The sequence below is a fragment of the Lissotriton vulgaris genome, chromosome 12, assembly GCF_964263255.1.
Source record: "Lissotriton vulgaris chromosome 12, aLisVul1.2, whole genome shotgun sequence".
Classification (NCBI taxonomy): Eukaryota; Metazoa; Chordata; class Amphibia; order Caudata; family Salamandridae; genus Lissotriton; species Lissotriton vulgaris.
Genome location: NC_141700.1, coordinates 12747688 through 12775018, shown reverse-complemented (window position 1 = coordinate 12775018; position 27331 = coordinate 12747688). Strand labels below are relative to the sequence as shown.

The window sequence follows — 27331 nt, the reverse complement described above, 5'->3', positions numbered from 1 at the left end:
CAATGGCTTCAAGCTGGCTGTACAAGCTCTAGTTATACCTCGTGTGGAATATGGAAGTGCCTCTTTATGTGGCCTTCCAAAAGCTACAACAGCACCCCTTAGAGCCTCAATAAACGCCGCAGCGAGACTCATCACTGGCTCGAAAAGAAGCTCCCACATTTCCCCAGACTTAAAATCCTTGAACTGGCTCCCGCTGGAAGTAAGAATTCATCTTAAAATAGCGTGCATGACTCATAAGGCTTTACACTACAATACACCCAGCTACCTCGCACAGAAACTGACAATCTCTGGGGGGTCAGGGTCCTCAAGGGGTGCAGACAACCTACTGCTGAAACCTCAAAGACTCAAAAAGACGAAAACATATAAACAAACCTTTTCGGGAATGGCGCCAAGGATTTGGAATACTCTTCCACCAGAAATCGGGCTGAATGCCTCCACCGTCTCTTTCAAAAAGGAAGTTAAAGCGATTCTCTTCGCAAAATTCACCTGATTACAGACTAAGTCAATCTGAGAGTCAATAGTGCCCTTGCTAGCATTCCTCTCTTCTGTTAAGGATCCAACTAAACATCCTAATTTCATTTTTCTGCCCTGGACTTTTATCAACCGTGATTTTCCTGTAAAGTACTCTACGCTTTTTCACCTGTACACAAACTGTTCATGTCATGCGTGATCTTCCCTTCATATATTTTCCTTATAATTTGTTATGCTATTCATGATTTTTTCCCTCTTTCATTGTTATGTATAACTACCTTTGATTATTAGAAAGCGCTCTGATATCCGCATGGATCTTGGCCGCGCTATATAAAACCTTCAAAATAAAATAAAATAAATAAATAAATTCTGGCATAGAGTGCGTTGCCGTAGTCGAGCCTGCTGGTGACCAGGGCATGAGTGCTGGTCTTTCTGTGTTCGAGAGGGATCTATTTGAAGGTCTTACGTAGGAGGTGGAGGGTGTGGAAGCAGGAGGACGAGACAGAGTTGATCTGGCGGTCCATTTTGAGCTCCGAGTCCAGGATGATTCCCAGGTTGCGTGCGTGGTCCGCGGGGGTGGGCGGACTTCGAGGGCAGGGCGCCACCAGGTTTTGTTCCAGGTGTCAGGGTTTGGGCCCATGATGAGTACTTCAGCTTTGTTGGTGTTTAGTTATAGGCAGCTGTTTTTCATCCATTTGGCGACAGCTTCCATGCCTTCTCGAAAGTTGTTTCTGGCAGTGTGGGTTCGTTGGATAGGGAGAGGATAAGTTGGGTGTTGTCTGCGTATGACACAATGTTGAGTCTGTAGGTTCTGACGATGGGGGCGAGCGGAGCCATGTAGACGTTGAAGAGCGTAGTGCTGAGGGAGGACCTCTGGGGGACTCCGCAGGTGTTAGGTGTAGGGTCCCGAAGGAAAGGGAGGCGTCTGACCCGCTGCGTTCTGATGGAGAGGAAGGAGCGGATCCAGTCGAGGGCCTTGTCTTGGATCCCTGCGTCATGGAGTATGCGCATAAGGGTGTGGTGAGAGACTGTGCTGAATGCCACAGAGAGGTCGAGGAGGATGAGGGCTGCTGTTTCTCCTTTGTCCAGTAAGGTGTGGATGTCGTCTGTTGTGGCGAGGCGGGCGGTTTCTATAATGTGTTTTTTTCTGAAGCCGGATTGAGAGGAGTCAAGAATGTTGTGCTCTTCCATGAATGTGGCGAGTTGGCTGTTGATGGCTTTCTCAGTAACTTTCGCTGGGAACGAAATGGGTCTGTAGTTTTTTAGGTCGGTGGGGTCCGCCGACGGTTTCTTCAGGAGAGGATTGACCTTGGCGTCTTTCCAGTAATCGGGGAACGAGCCTGTCACCAGGGAACAGTTGATGGTATGGCAGAGCATGGGTGTGATGGTGTTGGCGGCTCTGTTGAAGATGTGGTGGGGATAGGGGTCCGTGGGGGCTCCGGAGTGGATTGACTTCATCGTCTTCAGAGTGTTTTCGGTGGTGAGGGCTGTCCAGTTGTCAATCGTGTGTTGGTTGTCATCGTCGAAGTAGTCGTAGATGCACTTGATATTGTGGTGGAAAAAGTTGCTGAGTTTGTCGCAGAGGTCTTGTGAGGGAGGATGTCGGTGGACTCGCTGGTGGGTTGGGCGAACTTCTTGATGATGTTGAAGAGTTATTTGCTGTTGTATGGATGAGTGGAGATTCTGTCTTCAATCGATGTCTCTGCTGTATGTCGATGCTCCTATGAGAGCTCAGACCCCACGTCTGTGGTTTGATGTCTCCACTGTGGATTGATGTTCCTGTGAGAGCTCAGACCCCACATCTGTGGTTTGATGTCTCCACTGTGGATTGACACTCCTGTGAGAGCTCAGACCCCAGGTCTGTGGTTTGATGTCTCCACTGTGTGTTGAAGCTCCTGTGAGAGCTCAGACCCCAGGTCTGTGGTTTGATGTCTCCACTGTGTGTTGACGCTCCTGTGATAGCTCAAACCCCGGGTCTGTGGTTTGATGTCTCCACTGTGTGTTGACGCTCCTGTGAGAGCTCAGACCCTGGGTCTGTGGTTTGATGTCTCCACGTTGTGTTGATGCTCCTGTGAGAGCTCAGACCCCAGATGTGTGGTTTGATGTCTCGACTGTGTGATGATGCTCCTGTGAGCGCTCAGACCCCAGGTCTGTGGTTTGATGTCTCAACTGTGTGTTGACGCTCCTGTCAGCGCTCAGACCCCAGGTCTGTGGTTTGATGTCTCCACTATGTGTTGATGTTCCTGTGAGAGCTCAGACCTCGGGTCTGTGGTTTGATGTCTCCACTGTGTGTTGACGCTCCTGTGAGAGCTCAGACCCTGGGTCTGTGGTTTGATGTCTCCTCTTTGTGTTGATGCTCCTGTGAGAGCTTAGACCCTGGGTCTGTGGTTTGATGTCTCCACTTTGTGTTGATGCTCCTGTGAGAGCTCAGACCCCAGATGTGTGGTTTGATGTCTCGACTGTGTGATGATGCTCCTGTGAGCGCTAAGACCCCAGGTCTGTGGTTTGATGTCTCAACTGTGTGTTGATGCTCCTGTGAGCGCTCAGACCCCAGGTCTGTGGTTTGATGTCTCCACTGTGTGTTGACACTCCTGTGAGAGCCCAGACCCCATGTCTGTGGTTTGATGTCTGCACTGTGTGTTGACGCTCCTGTGAGCGCCCAGACCCCAGGTCTGTGGTTTGATGTCTCCACTGTGTGTTGACACTCCTGTGAGAGCTTAGACCCCATGTCTGTGGTTTGATGTCTGCACTGTGTGATGATGTTCCTGTGAGAGCTCAGACCCCAGGTCTGTGGTTTGATGTCTCCACTGTGTGTTGACGCTCCTGTGAGTGCTCAGACCCCAGGTCTGGGGTTGATGTCTCCACTCTGTTGAAGCTCCTGTGAGAGCTCAGACCCCAGGTTTGTGGTTTGATGTCTCCACTGTGTGTTGATATTCCTGTGAGAGCTCAGACCCCAGTTCTGTGGTTTGATGTCTCCACTGTGTGATGATGTTCCTGTGAGAGCTCAGACCCCAGGTCTGTGGTTTGATGTCTCCACTGTGTGTTGATATTCCTGTGAGAGCTCACTCAGACCCCAGGTCTGTGGTTTGATGTCTCCACTGTGTGATGATGTTCCTGTGAGAGCTCAGACCCCAGGTCTGTGGTTTGATGTCTCCACTGTGTGTTGACGCTCCTGTGAGTGCTCAGACCCCAGGTCTGGGGTTGATGTCTCCACTGTGTGTTGACGCACCAGAGGGAGCTCAGAAGTCAGGTTTGGGGATGGGGGGTGGGTGGATGTACCCACTGTTAATTGACGCTCCTGTGAGAGCTCAGACCCTTGGTCTGGGGGGATGTCTCTACTGTGTGTTGGTTCTTGAGTGCTACATATGTGGTGAGACATAAGCATCTCAAGGCTGCAGGGCAGAGGGAGGGAGGTCTAAGGGGCTGTAGAGAAAAGAGTCTGTTCACAGGTGAATATACTAGCTCCTGGAGCCATTCAGAATGACAAGAATAAGACTGCTCCAAACAGCTAGTGAGTGAGAGTGAGCTATGAGACTTGCAGTTGAGAGGGCGATTTACAACCAATGAGAGTGCGCACTACGCCCTGTGACTCGCAGTCAAAAGTGAGAGAATAGTAAGGAGTTAGACTCACAGGTGAGAGTGAGAGCGCACTCAAAAGAGTGAGGGTCGCAGCCAATGAGCAACAGAGTAGTCTAAGGAGTGGGACTCACAGATGAGAGTGATAGCGCAGTCTAAGAAGTGAGAGTCGCAGCCAGTGAGCGATAGTCTAATCTAAAGAGTGGGACTCACAGGTGCAAGTGAGAGCGCACTCAAAGGAGTGAGAGACTCAGACAGTGAGAGAGATAAGAGTAAGAGTGTGCTCAAAGGAGCGAGAGTCATAGCCAGTGAGCGTCAGCGTAGTCTAAGGAGTACGACTCACAGATGGGAATGAGAGCATGCTCAAAAGTGTCAGTCACAGACAGTGAGTGAGATTTATTTATTTAATTAAATTATTTAATGCGATTTTATATAGCGCGAACATTACCTGAAGGTGGCAGAGCACTTTACAAAAGAACCAGTTGCGATATATAAGGATTTATGATTACATGAGTTACATAAAAGATACAAACAGAAAAAAATGCAAATGTACAAGTTGTAAAGTCACACAACGAAGAGATACAAACAGAGAAAATTGCAAATATACAAGTTGTAAAGTCACTCAAGGAAGAGATACAAATGGATAAACTCTAAGAATCACATAGGAATGGTAGTACAAGGGTCTACTACATGCACTAGTGGTTAGGGTTATCTCTCTATATATATACAAATAGTAGATTTGCTCAGGATTACATTTTACTAGTGATTAAGCTGGACAAGTATATATCACGTATTTACAGAGTTAACGGGGAAATAAAAAAAAATCAAAAGGGGTAGAGAGCGGTATGTGGGGGAGAAGAGTCGGAGGCTGAGATTGGTGAGAGGGGGACCTGAAGGGGAGAAAGAGATAAGGCAGTCCAGCGTAAGAGAAATGACTGAAGGTCGGCAGGATGGAATCCAATGAACCAAAGGAAAGGACAAGAATTAAAAAAATGGCAGACCCGGGTCGTGGGCATCGATGGAAACCATCTCAAAATGGCAAGATGCACCCAGGTCAGGACCCAAAAACCATGAGAGCAGAGTTCCATTAAGTGGGGTCAGAGGGGGGATGCAGTCAGAGCACCGAGGAGCACTCCGCCATCTTGTGCTCAGCAAGCGCACATCTGACCCGGAGAGTTCAAGGCCGGTGGGGGGACAGATCATCGGAGTCCCCCACCGTCAATACCAGAACATCTGGGGGAACACCATGTCTCGCGGTGAGTGACAGCAGACAGTGGAGAGAGACCCCATGCATCCAGCGCTGCGCAGTGAGAGTGTGCTCAATGGAGTGGGAGTCACAGCCAGTGAGCAGAACCGTAGTCTAATGAGTGAGACTCACAGGTGTTGGACTGAGAATGCGCTAGCTGACTCCTTCTAGCATTGTGTGAGTTAAGTTAGCATTTGCTTCACCATTTTGTATTCAGCCGCCATTTTGTACTAAGATCGAAAGTAAGCTTCTGTCCCATACTGTCTGCCTCAGCAAAAAGCAGCCTCAATTGTCTCTCTTTATTATTCAAGGTTGAGCTTCACTGCACTAATGAATACATCGTTCTGTCTGTACATGCCTTTCCCAGTAGGTAGCCCTGCTCCCATTCTCAGAGAGATGGGCACGGACAGAGTAACCTTGAAAGTAAGATAGCATGTACCCGGTCTCAAGATGGTAGCTCGTCTTCCTGTACCTCCTTTGTTAATCAGCACCCAGACTGGAATATTTCAGTCTAGGCGGGTCTTTAGGGGTGTTGGAAATGCATGTCTTGTGTTACCATGTTGACGGGCGTCAGTCCCTCTACAGCATTCTAAGGAGGCTGGTCAGACTGGACTCCACTCGAGTGTATGACTAATAAAGAACTTTGGTTTGTATTCTCTACTGTCTGACTGACTCTTCATTTGTATGGAAGGCTGAGAGGTGGTCACGAGTGACCAGGGTGACACTAATCGGATCACTTCCTCCAGTTGTCGCCCAAACAGGGACTCCATCGGGTGACCCATCCTCACCCTCGGACGTGTGAGGAGGACGGGGCCACGTCAGGTCGGATGGGCAGACCGGGGATCCCTGCATGAGAGAGTCCGCTACTCAGAGCTGCCCCGTCTGTATGACCCGCTGGTGCCCCGCCCAGTGGTTATCCCGACTGGGGTCCTGAATGGTGAAACCCTTGGATCTGACTGTTTTGTCTGAAGAATCAGCAGTAGAGAATGGCTTTGTTTGATCTGTGTGCACCAGGTGAGTTTGCCTTGGTTTTGTTTTGTGGCTATGGCGCCACTTTGGTTTGTGTTTGGTACGATCTGAGGATCGTTTCTGGACAATCGCTTGAATTTGTTTGAGTTCTTTGTGAACAGGGTACCACTTTGATTTGGATTTGGTGAGGTCTGATGACCAACTTTGGTAAGATATTTGCAAATATCTGCTCGTCATAAATAGCAAACACGTTTTGTTTGGAAAATGCCCTGCCTTAGTAAATGTTGCTGTGGGAGTTGTCATTGTTGTTCTGCTGATGCTTGATTGGAAGAGAGTCATACTGCGCCTCCGGAAGGCACTCCGAACTTCGAGATGTATGTTAAGCATGGCCATGGCTCTATTATGTTTAGTGCATTGTGGCAAAAATATACAAGGGACAATGCCGAGTTGCAGTGGCCGCTGACAGGCACTTTGATGAGCAAAATCATAATTTCCTGCAGTATAAATAGTTTGCGAAAAGAAGTAGGCAGTCGGTGTTTGATTCCCATAGAACGTGGCAAAAGGAAGCTAAACAGAGACGAATGAAAGCAGAAAAGGAGGCCGAAAGGGAAGGATGCAGACAGTGACTCAGAAAGCTGTTGCGTATGATAAAGAGAAAACTGAGAAGGGAATAGAGTGTACAGATAGGAAGTTTCGATTATAATGTAAAAAGACTTATGTGGTTCGAGAAGAAAATGATACATTTGTGGAGGAATTATTAGACACCCAACCTCCACCCCCATATGTCCCGCAGAGAATATACCCTGCTGTGCCACAACTCCAGTCGTCTGTCTCTTCTGCCCCTGTTGTTTCTGTTTCTTCTGTTACTGACCCAGCTGCTTTGTCCACCGCGCCTCCTGCCGTTTCTATGGCTTTGTCTTCTGCGCCTGCGATAACTGTTAGTCTCCCTGGTACACCTATTGTGTTGACATCTCTCCTCTCTCCAGCCCTTACACCCACAACCCAGCCATTGACGACTTTGGTGTGTGTTCCTTCTGTTATTACTCCTTCCTTATTCCTTAATTCCCCGCCAGTTCTGGGTAGCGGGACACCTGTACGTGGATCGGGAGATGGGGACTGGGCAACTGCTAGGGAGCGACTGGGGCGGATATTGATACGATCGATGTGGGAGATGAGGAGAAAAAGGCGGTAGCCAATCAGGCCACTCAGTGCGCTCATCACCCCATCTATAGTACGAAAGATGTGTGGAGTGTGATGAGAGATTATAAGCCGTTTGTGCAGCAGCATGCCCTTAGGCACGGATATATGACGTTACAACGCGTTTTTTTACAACGCAGACCGTTACAACGCAATTTTTACAACGCAGGTACCATTACAATGCATGCCATTACAACGCATGATATTACATAGCAGATACTATTACAACGCATGCCATTACATCGTAAGTATAGGTAATTATATCTTTTTTTTAAAAATGTAATAAAATTAATTTAATTAATTTAAAAATTGTAAATAATATTATTTAATTTTAATAAATTAAATAAGTAAAAAAAAGTATTTATTTTAATTTAATTTAAGTAATGTAATTCAATTAATTTTATAATTGTAAATATTGTAATTAATTTAATTAAAATTAATTAAATTAATTTAATTAATTTAATTTATTTAAAGTCGTAATACCCCTTTATCCCAAAAACCAAACCCAGCCCTAAAACCTAAAAATACCCCTGTACCCCAAAAACCAAACCCAGCCCTAAAACCTAAAAATACCCCTGTACCTCAAAAACCAAACCTAGCCCTGAAACCTAAAAATACCCCTGTACCCCAAAAACCAAACCCAGCCCTAAAACTTAAAAATACCCCTGTACCCCAAAAACCAAACGCAGCCCTAAAACCTAAAAATACCCATGTACCCCAAAAACCAAACCCAGCCCTAAAACCTAAAAATACCCCTGTACCCCAAAAACCAAACCCAGCCCTAAAACCTAAAAATACCCCTGTACCCCAAAAACCAAACCCAGCCCTAAAACCTAAAAATACCCCTGTACCCCAAAAATCAAACCCAGCCCTAAAACCTAAAAATACCCCTGTACCCCAAAAACCAAACCCAGCCCTAAAACCTAAAAATACCCCTGTACCCCAAAAACCAAACCCAGCCCTAAAACCTAAAAATACCCCTGTACCCCAAAAACCAAACCTAGCCCTAAAACCTAAAAATACCCATGTACCCCAAAAACCAAACCCAGCCCTAAAACCTAAAAATACCCCTGTACCCCAAAAACCAAACCCAGCCCTAAAACCTAAAAATACCCCTGTACCCCAAAAACCAAACCCAGCCCTAAAACCTAAAAATACCCCTGTACCCCAAAAACCAAACCCAGCCCTAAAACCTACAAATACCCCTGTACCCCAAAAACCAAACCCAGCCCTAAAACCTAAAAATACCCCTGTACCCCAAAAACCAAACCCAGCCCTAAAACCTAAAAATACCCCTGTACCCCAAAAACCAAACCCAGCCCTAAAACCTAAAAATACCCCAAAATTACTTAAAATAATATATATAATTAATTTTATAAAAATACATAAATTACTATTTTTTTTTATTTTTAATATTAATTAAATTAATAAAATAATGTAAAAAATAAATAAAATAAAAATAATATACTTACCTATACTTACGATGTAATGGCATGCGTTGTAATAGTATCTGCTATGTAATGACATGCGTTGTAATGGCATGCATTGTAATGGTATTTGCGTTGTAAAAGTTGCGATGTAATGGTAGTGCGTTGTAAAAGTTGCGTTGTAACGGTTGTATACCCCTTAGGCACATGTCGGCTACATTGATTGGATTGTCTGACTCTCGCTCTCAGAGGTCGCTCCCACTCGCTCCTCCTCGAGCCCTACCCCACAGAGAGTGTACTGCTGCACAGCGCCTGCCTTTTCCCCTGCATAGCGCTCCTGTATAGCGCTTGGTATCGTTTTTCGTTTTTCTTCCTGTTAAGAATTATAATTAACTTTTAACTAATAGCGTTTTTCCAGCGCTATAATTTATATTATTGTTCTGATCAGTGCTCCTGATATCTGGCAACTTTAGCGCGGGGACTGCAGAAATCGCGCTACCCCACCGCCATTTTGCTGTTGTTGTTTGTTTACCTGCCCCAGTGTCTCCTCCCCGCTCCCGCCTCCCAAGCTGACCCTCCCACACACTAGTATCGACCTGCAGACCCCGTCCCCCTCTGCCCTGTGACCGTCTGACTCTCGCTCTCAGAGGTCGCTCCCACTCGCTCCTCCTCGAGCCCTACCCCACAGAGAGTGTACTGCTGCACAGCGCCTGCCTTCTCCCCTGCATAGCGCTCCTGTATAGCGCTTGGTATCGTTTTTCGTTTTTCTTCCTGTTAAGAATTATAATTAACTTTTAACTAATAGCGTTTTTCCAGCGCTATAATTTATATTATTGTTCTGATCAGTGCTCCTGATATCTGGCAACTTTAGCGCGGGGACTGCAGAAATCGCGCTACCCCACCGCCATTTTGCTGTTGTTGTTTGTTTACCTGCCCCAGTGTCTCCTCCCCGCTCCCGCCTCCCAAGCTGACCCTCCCACGCTCCGCCCCCCCCCACTATCCATTTATGGACAGATGCACCCACGCGCAGCGTCCACGCGCTACGGACACGCCGAAGGTGCGCCAAAGGTAAGCCCGTCTACGCCCGTCCGCGCCTGGACCGCGCCCAGCGCCAGACCCCCTAGCCCTCGCATTGCCCAGCCCTCCCGCATTACCTACGATGCCACCACCCTCCTAGCCCTTAACCCCGGCCGCTCCCCCAACTGCGTCCAAGCCGCTCCTGGACACACCCATGGACCTTTCTCATGCTACTCCTGCAAATTCATCGGCACCGACAACAACTCCGCTACGACCACACCACAGATTCCCGACCCCAACCACCTACAATGCATCTTGCTCAACACCCGATCGGTCCACAGGCACGCCATTGACCTATGGAATCTACTAGACACCATCTCTCCGGACGTCGCCTTCCTAACAGAAACATGGATGAACGCCTCCTCCGCCCCAGACATCACCATTGCCATCCCAGAAGATTATAAGATCATACGCAAGGACCGTACCGGCCACACAGGAGGAGGAATCGCTATCGTCCATAAGAAATCCATCCGCATCTCAACCAGCTCTGACGTCAATCTCGCCAACTCTGAACACCTTCACTTCCAGATCCACATCGACCCCAAGACCACACTCAGAGGCACCCTCCTTTACAGGCCACCAGGACCCCGCGCACAATTTAGTGAGGACATCACGGACTTCATCACTCCACACGCTCTCCCCTCCAAAGATTACATCCTTCTGGGAGACCTCAATTTTCACCTTGAAAAGAACAACGACCGCAACTCCACCACCCTTCTGGACAACCTCGCCAACCTCGGACTTAAACAACTGGTCACTTCCCCCACCCACATCGCAGGTCACACCCTCGACCCTATCTTCACCTCCAGCAATCATGTCTCCTTCAGCCACACTACGGCTCTCCTCTGGACTGACCATAGCTGCGTTCACTTTACCTACAACAAGCCCAAACCCAACAACCACCCCCAACCAACTCTGCAAAGAAACTGGAACAAAATCACCATCGACCAGATCTCCTCATCGCTTCTTCTAAAGTGAAGTCAAGTCAAGTCAGGTAATTTATATAGCGCACTACATACCCAGAGGGTCTCAAGGCGCTTAGGAAGGGGAGGAGGATTACTTGTCAAATATCCACGTTTTAAGTTGCTTTCTGAATGCTATGTGGTTCTGGGTAAGGCGAAGGTAAGTGGGGAGTGAGTTCCAAGTTTTAGCAGCCAGGTATGAGAAGGATCTGCCTCCCATGGTGGTCCTGTTGATGCGAGGTACAGTGGCGAGGGCTTGGCTGGAAGAACGTAGTTGGCGGGAGGGGGTGTAGAAGGAAAGTCGTGAGTTGAGGCATTCTGGTCCGATGTCGTAGAGTGATTTGTGTGCGTGGGTTAGCAGTCGGAAAGTGATTCTCTTATTGACGGGGAGCCAGTGGAGGTCTTCAGGTGACCAGAGATGTGTTCGTTGCGCGGGATGTCTAATATGATCCTGGCTGAGGCGTTTTGGATTCGTTGGAGTTTCTTCTGGAGTTTAGTGGTAGTACCTGCGTAGAGGGTGTTTCCGTAATCCAGTCGGCTCGTGACCAGAGCATGGGTGACTGTTTTCCTGGTTTCGGTGGGGATCCAGCTAAATGTTTTTTTGAGCATGCGGAGAATGTTGAAGCAGGATGAAGAGACGGCGTTGACTTGTCTGTTCATTGAGAGTGAAGAATCCAGGATGACGCCTAGGTTCCGTGCGTGGTCTGTCGGGATGGGTGCTTTTCCGAGGGCTTCCGGCCACCAGGAGTCGTCCCATGCAGAGGGGGATGTACCTAAGATGAGGACTTCTGTTTTATCTGAGTTCAGTTTCAGACGGCTGTGTTTCATCCATTCGGCAACTTCTTTCATTCCTTCGTGTAGGTTAGTTTTGGCGGTGCTGGGGTCATTGGTGAGAGAAAGGATCAGTTGAGTGTCATCTGCGTAAGAGATGATGTTGAGGTTGTGTTGGCGGGCGATGGCCGCGAGTGGGCTCATGTATACGTTGAAGAGGGTTGGGCTGAGTGAGGATCCTTGTGGAACGCCACAGATGACTTCAGAGGCCTCGGACTTGAATGGTGGAAGGCGGACTCTCTGCGTTCTTCCGGTGAGGAACGAGGTGATCCATTCAAGTGCTTTTCCTTGTATTCCGATGTTTCTGAGGCGTTGTAAAAGGGTGCTGTGGCAGACTGTGTCGAATGCTGCAGAGAGGTCGAGGAGGATGAGGGCGACTGTGTCTCCATTGTCCAGTAGAGTTCGAATGTCGTCTGTTGCTGCGATGAGGGCGGTCTCAGTGCTGTGTTTTGCTCGGAAGCCAGATTGTGAGGAGTCGAGGGATTTGTTGGCTTCGAGAAAAGCGGCGAGTTGGTTGTTGACAGCTTTCTTGATTACTTTGGCCGGGAATGGAAGGAGCGAGATGGGACGGTAATTTTTGAGTTCGGTGGGGTCCGCTGTGGGTTTTTTCAGAAGGGCGGTGAGTTCAGCGTGTTTCCAGTTTTCCGGGAAGGTGGCGGAGTTGAAGGAGCAGTTGATGACGTCTCGGAGGTGCGGTGCTATGACGGAGTCTGCTTTGTTGAAGATGTGGTGAGGACATGGGTCTGTGGGTGATCCTGAGTGGATGGAGTTCATCAGGCGGATGGTGTCCTCAGTGGAGATTGGGTTCCAGTCGTTAAGGGTGTTCGCGGGGGGAGAGTGTTCAGCATATGGTTGGGTGGGTTGGTCTCCGGGTTGGTTGTCGAAGCTGTTGTGGATGTCTGCAATCTTGTTGTGGAAGAATGAGGCTAGGGAGTCGCAGAGGGCTTGAGAGGGTGTGATGTCGTTGGAGTTGGCCGAGGGATTGGAAAATGCCCTAAACGCCCCTACCCACTCCTCAAACCCCGACCAAGCCGCCACCAACCTCACCCTTAGGCTATCCAACAGCGCCGACATCCTAGCACCACTGAAAAAACGACAAAGCAAACTTGGCAGCAAGAAGGCCTCATGGTTCAACAATGATCTTAAGAAATCCAAGAAACTCTGCCGCTCCCTTGAGAAGGCCTGGAAAAAAGACCCAACCACCAGCACCAAGGACGCCTTCAAAAACGCCACCCGCATACACCACCAACTGATCCGAAAGGCCAAGAAAACCGCCTTCAAGGACCGACTAGATAACAACGCCCACAACAGCAAGGAACTTTTCAACATCGTCAAGGAATTTACCAATCCCTCGGCCAACTCTAACGACATCACCCCCTCTCAAGCCCTCTGCGACTCCCTAGCTTCATTCTTCCACAACAAAATTGCAGACATCCACAACAGCTTCGACAATCAACCCGGAGACCAACCCACCCAACCATCTGCTGGACCTTCACCCCCCTCGAACATCCTCTATGACTGGAACCCAATCTCCACTGAGGACACCATCCGCCTGATGAACTCCATCCACTCAGGATCCCCCACAGACCCATGCCCTCACCACATCTTCAACAAAGCAGACTCCATCATAGCACCGCACCTCCGAGACGTCATCAACTGCTCCTTCAACTCCGCCACCTTCCCGGAAAGCTGGAAACACGCTGAACTCAGCGCCCTTCTGAAAAAAAACCACAGCGGACCCCACCGAACTCAAAAATTACCGCCCCATCTCGCTCCTTCCATTCCCGGCCAAAGTCATCGAAAAAGCTGTCAACAACCAGCTCGCCGCCTTCCTCGAAGCCAACAAATCCCTCGACTCCTCACAGTCCGGCTTCCGAGCAAAACACAGCACAGAGACCGCCCTCATCGCAGCAACAGACGACATTCGAACTCTACTGGACAATGGAGACACAGTCGCCCTCATCCTCCTCGACCTCTCCGCAGCCTTCGACACAGTCTGCCATAGCACTCTTCTACAGCGACTCAGAAACATCGGAATTCAAGGAAAAGCACTAGAATGGATCACCTCGTTCCTCACCGGAAGAACCCAGAGAGTCCGCCTTCCACCATTCAAGTCAGAGGCCACTGAAGTCATCTGCGGCGTACCACAAGGATCTTCACTCAGCCCCACCCTCTTCAACGTGTACATGAGCCCCCTCGCGGTCATCGCACGCCAACACAACCTCAACATCATCTCCTACGCGGATGACACTCAACTGATCCTATCACTCACCAATGACTCTAGCACAGCCAAAACTAACCTACACGAAGGAATGAAAGAAGTAGCCGAATGGATGAAACACAGCCGTCTGAAACTGAACTCAGATAAAACAGAAGTCCTCATCTTAGGTACCTCCCCCTCCGCATGGGACGACTCTTGGTGGCCAGAAGCCCTTGGAAAAACACCCATCCCGACAGACCACGGACGGAACCTGGGCGTCATCCTGGATTCCTCACTTTCAATGAACAGACAAGTCAACGCCGTCTCCTCATCCTGCTTCAACATTCTTCGCATGCTCAAAAAAACATTTCGTTGGATCCCCACCGAAACTAGGAAAACGGTCACCCACGCTCTGGTCACGAGCCGACTGGACTATGGAAACACCCTCTACGCCGGCACTACCGCTAAACTCCAGAAAAAACTCCAACGAATCCAAAACGCCTCAGCCAGGCTCATATTAGACATCCCACGTAAAGAACATATCTCTGGCCACCTGAAAAACCTCCACTGGCTTCCCGTCAATAAGAGGATCACTTTCCGGCTCCTAACCCACGCACACAAAGCACTCTACGAAATCGGACCAGAATGCCTCAACACACGACTGTCCTTCTACACCCCCTCCCGCCAGCTACGATCATCCAACCAAGCCCTTGCCACTGTACCTCGCATCAACAAAACCACCATGGGAGGTAGATCCTTCTCCTACCTGGCAGCTAAAACCTGGAACTCACTTCCCACTTACCTTCGCCTTACCCAGAACCACCTAGCATTCAGAAAACAACTTAAAACGTGGATATTCGACAAGTAATTCCCCACCCCCCTCAAGCGCCTTCAGACCCTCTGGGTATGTAGTGCGCTATACAAATTCTTTGACTTGACTTGACTTGACTTGGAAACAGTGCTTTCTCCGCTTTAGCGCCTCCGATTATTTATGATATCAGGGACAATGTATATGCTGCTGGTATGGCGCCTGAGGAAGTTTACGGTAATGTTGCAACGTTGGTAGTTTATTGAGGTAGGCTGTTTGAAAAGAGCCCGAAGACAGTACCCCTGTTTCCGATGAGGGAAGTCCGACCCATATAACACACTGAATTGCCAGAATTACGGGATCAGTAGAATACTGTTATTAGACCGAGGATAGAGGCCCGTTTCCAAGAACAATGGGTGTACACTCCGTGGAAAAGGAGTGAGGTTTTGTCCCTTAAGACTCAGTTATCTGACCCTAGAAACAATTCAACTGCACATTATAAGAAATTGACTGAGGCTGCGTCATCAACTGTAATGACGCTTGCAGATATTGAAATGTTCTTTGGTCTGCTGGTGCCCGTCGCCATTTGGAGGCAGGTGCACACGCAGGACCACGTCGTGGAATTGGGTGGTACCTGGGATCAGATTTAAAAATGGGATAAGGAGAGGAAGCCTGGGGAAAAGCCTAAGGCCGAGATACTAGCTTTGCCTGGTCGAATTATTACGTATATGCACTCTCTTATTCCATCGAGAAGTGTGTCAGATTTCTTCACCAGGTTTAAGGGTGTCTTTTTAGATTTTAGTGGACAGGATTTGTCGATGGAAGGGGTTGTCGGATTGTTTGTTAATAGATTTGTTACGAACCTGCTTCCTGAGATAACAACTCGGTTGCAGGCTTCGGAGAGCACTTGGACGACATCCTCCCCTTCGGTTATATTGAGTATGGCACAGTATTATGAACAGAAAGAGAATTAGGAGAAGGAGAAGGTAGAGAAGACTCACAAAGAGTTGAAGAAGAAGGTGTTGTTGCAGCAGGCGTCATGGGGAAATGGAAGGGGGCATGGTGCTGGTCCGGCCTGGCAGCTATCCCGTACTAGAAGGAACGCTGCGCCAGTAGGGCTGAATCAGTGTGTGTACTGCAGGAGGAGGGGCACTGGCGTAGCGAGTGTCCGGTCTTATTATAGAAAGTTGCGGCCCCCAGAGGACGGGGTTCTCGTGGAAGGCGTCATGAAGAAAGTGATCAAGATTGGGTTCCGGAGGGTAGGACATATGTTCGCACAGACTAGAATTATTTTGATGACCCTCGAGGGAGACACTATTACCACAATGATTATGATCTGGGCAAGGTGACAGGGGTATCCCACAGCTAGGACAGCCTGGGGCAGGGTGAGGGACCAGTTGAGATAACTGTACATCAGCCCGGACCATATGTCACCGGAGATTTGCAAGGCTCAGTTAAGAAATTCTTAGTGGATAGAGGTGCAATGAATAACTCAGTTTCTCGTTCGCTTGTCCCCGGGGAACCTCTGTCTGGCCAAAATAATGTTTCATAGGATTTTCTGGTGTACCAGTTGTGAGCCTCATTTTCAAACATTTTGCCTTGAATATTGGTCCTTTTACTGTGGATTCACCGTTCCAATTGACATCAAGTTGTAGAGAAAATGTAATGGGTTTAGATTTATTGAAAAAGTTGCATGCAACCATTTTTGCTCTCCAGAAGATGTTTACATGGCAATGGGACCGAATATGATTAGCTCTAAGCAGTGCCTGTCCAAAGATGCGCCCCTGTAGCGATTACCAACAGAAGTAAATACAGAGTGAGAAAAGGCCGACACCGCTGCGGCACTACAACTCCCAGAACGCCCTGAGTCCTGGCGAACCGGAACTCACCTCCCGTGCAGCAATAAGAGCACTCCCCTGATGTTGCCGGGTGCTTGTCAATCCTTCCGGTAGTTGTGGCTGAGCTTGTGTAGATTATTCCTCGAGTGTAAGAGTAGGTGTGAGCGGACGCTTTCCTTCCCGCTGGAGGACGCAGAGTGCAGGTGTGGGCGGATGCTTTCCTTCCCGCTGGAGGACGCCGTGTGTAAGGGTGAGCGGACGCTTTCCTTCCCGCTGGAGGACGCCGTGTGTAAGGGTGAGCGGACGCTTTCCTTCCCGCTGGAGGACGCCGTGGAACCAAAGACTGATTGCCGCTGACGTTCCATTTCCCGTGATAAAGAGGTAGGACCTCTTACTAAAGCACAGCCGTGCTAGTATTGTTGTTTGGTCCTTCCTGTTTCTTTATTCTTTGACCCTGGTGGAACAAGATTATATATTTTCCTTTGACTTTGGAACACTTCGAGCCTTGCTTGCCACTAGTGACATTAACTACCTGGGGGTGTGGAACGCTATCCTGTATTCCTATTGGTTTGTGCTGTGGTGGAACAGCTACAGAACCACTGAGGCCCACGAAAGAAACGACAACGAAAATCAGGCTATCATAGCGTGGGCATTCTGTAAGTGTTCTCCTTACCATCATATAACAGACAGATGGGGCGTATTAGCAAATCATAATCTAATCAGTGGCTCTTGTGTTTTCTAGAACTGTTGTGAATCCGAAGACCTCTGAGACCTTTGCCCAGACTTCGAGGGGTGTCTTCTCAACAACCTCCCTGATTAGCTAACCCTTCCCCATTCCCGGAGTACTACCTATCCCTGGTGTGTAGGCTCACACAGGGAGGGTATGTGCTATTGGGTATTGGGAAGAATATTGTCACGCTGTGGTCCCTGCTGGCTAGATACCTCAGGTTAGTGGCTTGTGTGTTCTCTTCTTGGGTTTCATTTCCGCTGCTAACCGCGACAGCCCCTTCCTACAGGATCTGATTGAGTAGGGGGTAGCTGAGGAGATAGCGGCGAATGTGTGTAATAGTCATAGTCTTCCTATTCTGAAAAAAGCATCTCCAGACTCCCCCGATGACCACCCAGATGTTTATCGTTTTGTGATTGATTTGCACGCAGTTAATAAAATAGTGGTCCCTCAGTTCCTGGTGGTCCCTGACATTACTGCCCTTCTAACAATGATTCCTTCCTCTGTTAAATACTTCCCTGTCATTGATTCGAAAAATGCATTCTTTAGTATCCCGATTCATCCTGACAGCCAACATTTGCACGGTTTTACCCTAGCTGGCCGAAGCTTTAGATTCTGTTGCACTCCTCAGGACTATACTGGGAGCCGTAGTATATAAAGCCAGCCTTGAAATCCCAATTGGACTCCCTCACACTTTCCCCAGGTAATGTATTGCTTCAGTATGTGGATGACATACTAATAGCTTCTGACACTGAACAGGGATGCAAAGACAGTACGGTTAAGTTGTTTCACCATTTGGCTCACCATGGACATAAAGTGTCCCTTTCTAAATTTCAAAATTGTCAACAGGAGCTCACTTATTTAGGTCACCTACTGTCCAAAGAGGGTAGGAGATTGACCCCGGAGCGCATTAGCACTATTGTTAAAATGCTAGCCCTAAAACCCAGAGGGATGTATGTGCTTTTATTGGCACTTAAAGTTAGTGGGTACCCCAGTCTCTCTACACAGTTCCTACAGAGAACTGTCCCATGGATTGCCCCAAAACAAGCAAGGCCCTCCGCCACAGGGGGGCCATTACCTGGTAGGGCCACAGCCAGAAGATCAATAAGGCACCAGGCCGTTGTGAGCCCGATCAGTCTGGAGAGACATAACTGCACCTCTATACTGGGAGCCCGACCAGCCTGGCAGGGCATAACTGCACCTCTCTGCTGTGAGACTGATCATCCTGGGAGGCCACAATGGCACCTCCACACTGTCAGCCTGATTGGCTGTGTAAGCTACAACTGGTGGGGATTTGTGCCGTATGTGATTAAGAGGAAGCCAGTCATAGGTGACAAAAGGACGAAACGTGGTGTTGGGTTCGCTGGTATGAACTGCTACCAGAAAAAAAGGAAATGTCTGGAGAGTATGCAACTGGACCCTCTAGAAAACATTTATGGTCAGACTGTCAAACTGGCTTTTGAGTAGCTACTAGGCAAAAGCCTCATCGCAGGCAGGGTGTGTCAGACATGTTGCAGGCCCAGAAAGACATGCGTGTAGTGTGTTTCCAGTGAGATTGTATGGTAAACCGCCCCTGTCCCCAGTAGAAGGCCCTGGCTGAAGCTGGATCTGAAACTCTTTGGCCTGGGGGGTGCTATCCGTCAGAGAGGGGTACGTTATGCTGTTTGTTGATGATCACATCCAGTGGGCATTAACACAAAGCGTGTGGAAGTGAACCACCAGGATAGTTATTGCGTTCTTAAGTGTGAGGGAAGCTTGAAGGAATAATGATCGACCCCGGGTGCCCTGTCTATGGCTACAGGAAATTGGAATCTAGAAACAGCAAACCTCACCTCGGGCAAAGCCATCCACCTTCTTGAAGTAGATATATCCAGACATCACAGACTTTTCAGAGGAAGTTAAAACTCTGCCTGGACCTACTTTTTAGCTCTTTGCAATGGAGCGCACACTGCCTGCTCATCTGTGACCAATTACATGGTGAGTCTTGTGAAAAATATAGGAGGGATCCACCTAGAGTAAAATCTTAAAAAGTAGGGGTTGTGGAGTATTGTGGAGACAAGAGACATTTGACCATAATGAACATTAGAACTTACTTTTTTGGGATGCCCAGACCATGCTTGTCTCTGTCATCTTGCTCTCTGAGGCTAGGGTGCTTCCATTTCTTGGACGTTCTGGCGCTTGGTCAGCTGTTCCCACCTGGGTCCCCTCCAGGGCCCCTGTCTCTGTGGGGCTGAGGGCCACAAGCTCTGGCATGGTATCACTGGAGTTGTCATAGCATGGAACATGGCAAGTAACTTCCAGTCCATTCTGGCTTGTCTCGGACTCGCCTTCCACAATAAGGTGGTCAGATTGTCTTGAGATAAGCGACTGGAACTCGTTCAGAGACTCTGTGGCTGGCTGCTCGGCGGCAGTCGTATCCTGAGGCGTGGACCTGATGGAGATAGGATCACTATGGAAGGTCATGTCACACAGACTGCCTGGACTTGAGCTAGTCCCATCAGGCTCAATGAAGCCACCACCCTCTTTGGCCACTTCATCTCCTGAAGGCTTGTGTACTAGTGCAAGTGGTGAAGATGACCCTGAGTGCACCAGATCAGTGCTGCGGGTCGCGATGCCTGGTGCCCCACCCTGACTTTGCTCCAGTTCCTGCTGCTCCCCTTCTGAGTAGAGATCCTTACTCCAAGAGTCGCCGGTGGTGTTGCCAGTTGCATGGGAGATCTGGCCTTCTTCATCGGTCTCACACATTTCCCCTACTGTCACTTCTTCCTTGACTTCTTGGTGGTCTGATACTTCCACCTCAAGGCTGGGTTTGCGGTAACATGGAGCATACTGGCAATGCAAGGTGGGCGTGGAGCAGGGACAGATGCCACCAGGGCCCATCTCGCAGCTTTTATGTCGCAGCTGGAGCCCATTCATGTGGTCCTGGAAAGACGTGGCATTGCACACCACGTACAGCATGTCATTCTCCGACCCTGGGCCTGCACCGCTGGACTTGGAGCAGGACCTCAAATTCTGGCCCTCTGATGCCATCTTATACTTCTTCGCTGGGGTGGCATGCTCCCCCTGCCACATACCATAAGAGTTGCGCCGCTTGTTCCTCTCCCCGATGTCTTCAGGGTCTTCCACTCTTCCAAAAACAGATCCTTGGGAAGACCATTTGTAGGCATGGCCTGCAGCGCATATCCACAGCACGGTGTTGTCCCCCTGGCGAGACCTGACCCGCTGCACGTTTTCCATGGTGGGCATCTGGCCACAGATAGTTCCGTGAGTATGTGCCCAGGTCATGAGATTAGCAAGATCAACGCAAGTTGTGCGGATTCCGTGGTCCATCTCATTAAACATGCTCCGTTCCTGCAAAACAAACATTCATGAGATGGTGGCACTTTCTGTTCAAGGGATGCAAAGATCAAACATGGATGGGATGAAAACATCTGATTAAACTGTACAAAAAACAAGTCTGTGTGAGTGGCAACATCATTGTTAGAAAGTGTTATCAGAGACAAAATATGCTTTCTACTGTGTTGTGTACAAGCGGGCTGTTGTTGGTGAAATACCTCCTTGCCATTGACATAGGGTTAGCTATCATTAGTGCAACAGGTTCGGTAGCACCGAAGGCCAGGTGTCTTAAAGACGATTACACCTTCATAAGAGCTGTGTTTTTTACATACCGGAGAGCAGGTGGGCCCATCTTCCCTCTTCCACGAGGGCATCACAGCTTCACAACAGCTGTGATTTTACCTACCAGGGAGCAGCTGGGTCCACCTTCCTGCTTCCACGAGGGCACCCAGCAGTCTTGCTACTCTGCCTCTTAAAGAAAGCCTAGACACAAGTCATCCTCAGGCTGAATGCCAGAAGGGGACCCTGGCAGCATGCTAGCCTCTTAAATAACACATGCTTGTCTGCAGCGGGAATGCAGAGTTTGTCATCACTCAATCATGAGGCCACTAGAAAGCAGCATCAGGGACTATATCACCTGAGCCATACAGGAACTGCCCTATTGCCTCTATCGACTGTTGCAGAGTCCTCTGAGAGGCCTCAGATTCTGTACCAGATTGTATGGAATAAAACAGGGCACAAGTCCTAAAAAACAGAAGTGGGGGGGGGGGGCTAACCTAGTTAGGCAGTATGCAAGTGACATCACAGAAAATTGCAGACATGCAGTAACTATGAATTTGTTAGACCATGTCGTACCCGCAACAGGTGGCTGTGTTACCTTTGTGATTGAGGCACACAAAGTGTTCGGATAAGAGGTATTCTATTCATGGTTCCAGTCCCGCCTGCAGATCCACAGAATAAATTGTTTCACACATACATTGTAGTTGAACCACCGGAAAAATACATTCCATACGAATACACTGAAGTCCCGTTCACTTACCAGCAACACAGGAACTGGTTTAAAGGTGCCCTCCAACACACAACATCCATCGTAAAACTTGGTCCACTCAGCATAGAAAGAGCTACCTGGTCGGTCTTAGCGACATAAACTCCACATCCTGAGATACACTACCAGGGGATCCAGTCCAGTCCATACAATATACAAAGACATAGTCCGGCTATACAGACACATTGTCCAGTTTGTCATGCAAACATTAACAGTCCAGTCTGCGAGATATGCTCCAGTTGGTCCACATCAGACCACACCTACAGTTAGACACTAACATCAGTGATGGGGCCAATCCTCTCCAAACTGGAGCAAATTCCGTTAGAAGCAGGAAAAACATAGAATGCTAACCATTTGCTTGCCAATGGGGATGGTTCCCTCGATTGAGGATTGTACCACTTGGGGAACAATCTTTGCTGGCATCTACATAAGAATTTATGGTACCCCTTCCAAAGAACATAAGTTACTTACCTTTAAACTGTGGTTCTTCAGTATTGGTGTCTTTCATAGATTCACATGCTTGAATATTCCCCGTCGTCGAAGTGGGAGTCCCACAGTACATAAAATAGCAGTAATATATGCATATATAAATAAAATTACCATAATTATATATATATATATATATACATACATAAAATACAGTAAAGCCACTGCTGCTGCCTCCCCTTTTATGTTGCTCAGCATGATGGCAGAGACTCGGTCAAAATTCCCCATCAGTTTCATCCCCAAACCCAACGCAGGTCTTGCCCCGTACTCAATCCGTATTTATCCAAATTGTGACTTTTAAGATTTTAAAAATGCGAGCCTACCTGCTCCTTTTAAGCTTTATCTTTTGCTATTGACTTCCTTTTATATAATTGTATGTTTTAAAATTGTGAGTTTCTATTAACTTTACAATAAACTAAATCTGAAATCTGAAATCCGTACTCAATCCGTATCTGTTTCAATAATTCTGGAATGACTGCTTCTCCAGTATTAGGGGTGTCTTTCATAGATTCACATGCTTGAATGTTCCCCGTCGTCGAAGTGGGAGTCCCACGGTACATAAAATCGCAGTAATATATGCATATATATAAATAAAATTGCCATAATTATATAAATATATATACATACATAAAATACAGTAAAGTATCCAGAAAACTCAAAAGTACCATAGAACAGAATAGGCCCATAGAAAGCCTAAGGGAGAAACTCAACTTAGTAACATATCAGTGTCATTATGTTTTGGTCCACATTCCAGCCAATCAGGCTGTAGCTCCCTCTAGAACCTTCTCCTCAGAAGCCCAAGTCCTCAGATTTTTGTAGCACGAAGTAACCAAAAGTGCCTGAGGAGAAGAGAGCCTCTGAGGGGAGGAAGGGAGGGTCGCATGTGAATCTATGAAAGACACCAATACTGGAGAACCACAGTTTACAGGTAAGTAACTTATGTTCTTCTCCAGTATTAGGGGTGTCTTTCATAGATTCACATGCTTGAATAAGAGTAGAAAGCAGTAAACCATCATATAAGTCATAAAGGTAACACTAAATTTCAAGCATATAAGAACATATCATAAATATGTAATCTAGCAATATTAAAGAAAAAAACCTTTATGACTGGAGGCGGGTAGCAAAAGAGGCTCACCTTTAATGGAAAAGATTCGGCAGCACCGTTTGTCCTACTGCTGCATCTGCGGCGTCTGTTGACTGCAGACAGTAGTGCTTTGTAAAAGTATGGCTGCTCGACCACGTAGCAGCTCTGCAAATGTGTCGCAGAGGTACCCCCGCAAAGAGGGCAGTAGAAGCTGACACAGCTCTAGTTGAATGAGCACATAGTGGAGCTGGAAGAGGCTTGCCAGCCCGTTGATGACAAAAAGTAATGGTAGAAGAATTCCCCCTAGTAATAGTTTGTTTGGTAACAGGTTGTCCTTTGCAGATCGGGCCATAGGCCACGAATAGTTGATCCGATTTCCTGAAGGATGCACTTCTGGCAATTGATGGAAAGGCCCAAGTCCCGAAAAAGGGAGATGCAAGACTGAGTGTGCTGGATTGCCAGTTGGAGGTTCGGAGCCTTTATGAGACAATCGTCCAGGTATGGATAAAACTGGATGCCTGGTAGGTGCAGAAAAGCAGCTACCGGGGCCATGATCTTGGTAAAGACCCTTGGTGCTGAACGGAGGCCGAACGGCAGGACTCTGAATTGGAAGTGTAGGTGTCCGACTGTAAAACAAAGATATTTTCTGTTCCTGGGGTGAATCGGTACATGAAAATATGCGTCCTGGAGGTCGATCGTGAAGAAGAACTCTCCGGGATTGAGGTAATGTAGAATCTGGAGCAGGGTCAACATTTGAAAAGTTTTTGACGTGATAAATTTGTTCAAAGCCCGTAGATCCAAAATTGGGCGCCATTCCCCCGATTTTTTCTTGACTAGAAAAAAGCGGGAGTAAAACCCTTTGCCCTGCTGTCCTTGTGGTACTACCTCGATAGCACCTTTTCTGATCATTAATTTGACTTGAGTCAAAAGATCTTTGAAATGGGGAGGAGGCGGGCCAGTAGGAGGGCGATTTGGAGGAAATTTTGTGAATTCCAAGGTATGTCCTTTTGAAATCAGATCTAGGACCCACTGATCGGAAGTAATGTTGGACCAATTCAAGATGTAATTTGAGATTCGACCTCCAATTCTTACAGTCGGTGGAAAATTGACGCTGGGACTGTCACTGTTTCTTTGCATTTGAACCACCTCTGTAGGTAGTTTTTCTTTGGTATGGTCTGGAGGAGGTCTGACGACTCTAGGATTGGTAAGTTTGTCTTTGCCGGTTGTCATTGTAGGAGCGATATTGGTTTGATCCACGAAAAGTGGAAAAGTTGCCACCTCTACCACGTGCTCCTCGAAAAGGCCGTTTTCTATATTGGAGAGATCCCAACGCCTTGGCCGTATCTGTGTCTTTTTTGATCGATTCGAGGACCTCGTCAACATGTTTCCCGAAAAGCGATTTACCATCATAAGGTAGATCGAGACTTTAGCTTGGACTTCAGGGCGAAATGCTGTTGATTTTAACCAGCCTTGACGCCGTAAAACAGCAGCTCCCGCCAACTGTCTAAACCCCGTAGAGGAGATATCAATGGCGCAGTCAATGATCTCTGAGGAGATCTTTTCACCCTCCTGAATGATGGCTTGTGCTTCTGCGCGGATAGCATCTGGAAGTTGTGGGAGCAATGCTGCAATCTCGGACCACATTTGGCGGTCATACCGCCCAAGAATAGCCAAGGAATTAGCTGCCCTTACAGTGGTGGCTGCCATGGTGGTAAACTTTTTCCCTATGGAATCCAGCTTTCGGCCTTCCTGATCTGGAGGAGAAGTAAGGGGTGTGGAAGGCTTGCGAGACCTCTTTTGGGCCGCCTGAGTAATGATGGAATCCGCCTTTGGTTGAGACACCAAACATGTTGGAGAATCTGCTGGTGCTTTATATTTTTTATCGAGTCTTGGCAGGACAGCCGGGATCCAATTCTGTTGCTCCATCAATTTGAGACCTTCATCCCAAATGTGGTCAATTATTGGAATAGTGTGAGCTTGCCTTTGAGGTAGGTCTTTAAAATCGTAGAGAAAACAGTCAGTCTGTTGGACGTCTAAAGTGAGATGAAATCTCTTAGCAGAGCGGACCATCAAGTTGTGGAAGCTGCCAATGTCCACAGGAGGCGAAGCTAATGGCGACGTTGGTGGGGTTGAAGGTGTGTGAGCCCTGTAATCATCCCACTCTTGAAGGGCATTGTCGTCATCATCATTCGGATCCGTATTTTGAGGGTCAGGATCGTCATTGTCCGTATCAGGCTGGGCACGCACCGGTGACCTTGACCGAACTTGTGGTTGCGGAGGAGGTTGCGGCACTGGAGAAACAGGCCTAGATGGAGGAAATCTGCGGTTATAATTGTCCAGCATGTGCTGCAGATTCCTCACCAAAGACAGTGGTATCTGTGTCGTTTGGTCTGACATAGGTGCTTCAGACCTATCTACTGGAAAAAGATCTGTCCCATCTTCGACGTACTCTTCCTCCTCCTCATCATAATCCTGGCACTTGATGTGCAGCTCGGATGGACTAGTCGCTTGTCCAAAGGTATTATCCAGCTCTGAATCATCATTGGAGTCCTCCTCCGCAGACTGAAATATTTTGTCAGGAAGAGTAGAACCACTCTTAATAGGACTCAATTGTATTAGAGGTATTCGTTTGAGCATGGAAGCAGTGACCACTGTGAAGGTGGTAGCTGTGGCCAAAGAATGGTGCAGCGTCGACGAGCCCGTCGACGTGGTGATGGAAAAGTCAACAGCCGGTTGAGGCGTCTGCACTGTGTCCACAGGCAAGGAATCCGTTGACGGATGTGACTTAGTCTTCGTCGACGAAGATTTTTTCGCCGTTGACGGCAGGTCCTGTCGAGGGGCAACGACCCGTCGACGATGCTGTAATCTTGGTCGACTGATGTTTCTTCGTCGACGAGGTGGATTTAGCAGCCGTCGACGAGATCTTCAAAACAGAGGTAATGGGCCTCACCTCGTGTGATGTCGTTGACGAGGTGGACGTCGTCGACGTAGTTGTCGAAGACATTGAGCAAGTCGTCGTCGACGTGGAGACAGCATCCACGGATTTCGTCGTCGTCGATATCGTCGACGGATGCCTCGACGAGCCCGTCGACGAGCCAGTGCCCGTTTTTGAGGAAGAAGGCATGGCTTTGAACAATGACGCCAGAGAGCCAGGTCTCGTAGGCGCAATTGGAGGTAAATCCTGTGGGGAGACAACTTTAGAGATTTCAACAAGTCTCTTTTTCTTAAGAAAAGGAGAAGGCATCTCTAACTCCAACCCACGCTTTTGAGAGGTCTTTGACTGAAAAGAAGAGACACTCTCATCCTCCGAGACCACAGTGTCCGTTGACTTCAACTTCTGAAGCCACAGAAGGAGACGGGCCTCTCTGTCCCTTAAAGTTTTAGGTGGAAAAGTACAACAGTACTTACAGGTCTTCACTTCATGGTCCGGGTAGAGACAGTAAATACATTTACTGTGTCGATCTTCATGAAAGAGACACAGTTTTCCACAGGATGGACAAGATCTGAACAAAGATTTCCTTGAAGAAGACATTTTGAGTAGAAAAAACAGCTACGTAAGGAAGTTGAAAACTGAGCAGAGCTCAGGGAGACTCCCTTCACACGACGTGCGGTAGAAAATCTGAGGACATGGGCTTCTGAGGAGAAGGTTCTAGAGGGAGCTACAGCCTGATTGGCTGGAATGTGGACCAAAACATAATGACACTGATATGTTACTAAGTTGAGTTTCTCCCTTAGGCTTTCTATGGGCCTATTCTGTTCTATGGTACTTTTGAGTTTTCTGGATACTTTACTGTATTTTATGTATGTATATATATTTATATAATTATGGCAATTTTATTTATATATATGCATATATTACTGCGATTTTATGTACCGTGGGACTCCCACTTCGACGACGGGGAACATTCAAGCATGTGAATCTATGAAAGACACCCCTAATACTGGAGAAGCAGCCATTCCAGAATTATTGAAACAGATAAGGATTGAGTACAGATTTCAGATTTCAGATTTAGTTTATTGTAAAGTTAATAGAAACTCACAATTTTAAAAC

The 27331-nt window shown here is 47.9% G+C and overlaps 1 protein-coding gene across 1 annotated transcript in view; it reads right to left on the bottom strand.

Annotated features, from left to right (window-relative positions):
* Positions 1–20671, bottom strand: part of LOC147673050 (uncharacterized) — a 59372-nt gene extending 38701 nt beyond the window's left edge. Inside the window, exon 1 of the mRNA XM_086946730.1 lies at positions 19423–20671. Within this exon, the coding sequence (XP_086802856.1) occupies positions 19423–20671 (1249 nt within the window). The remainder of the gene's footprint in view (positions 1–19422) is intronic.
* Positions 20672–27331: the final 6660 nt, after the last annotated feature.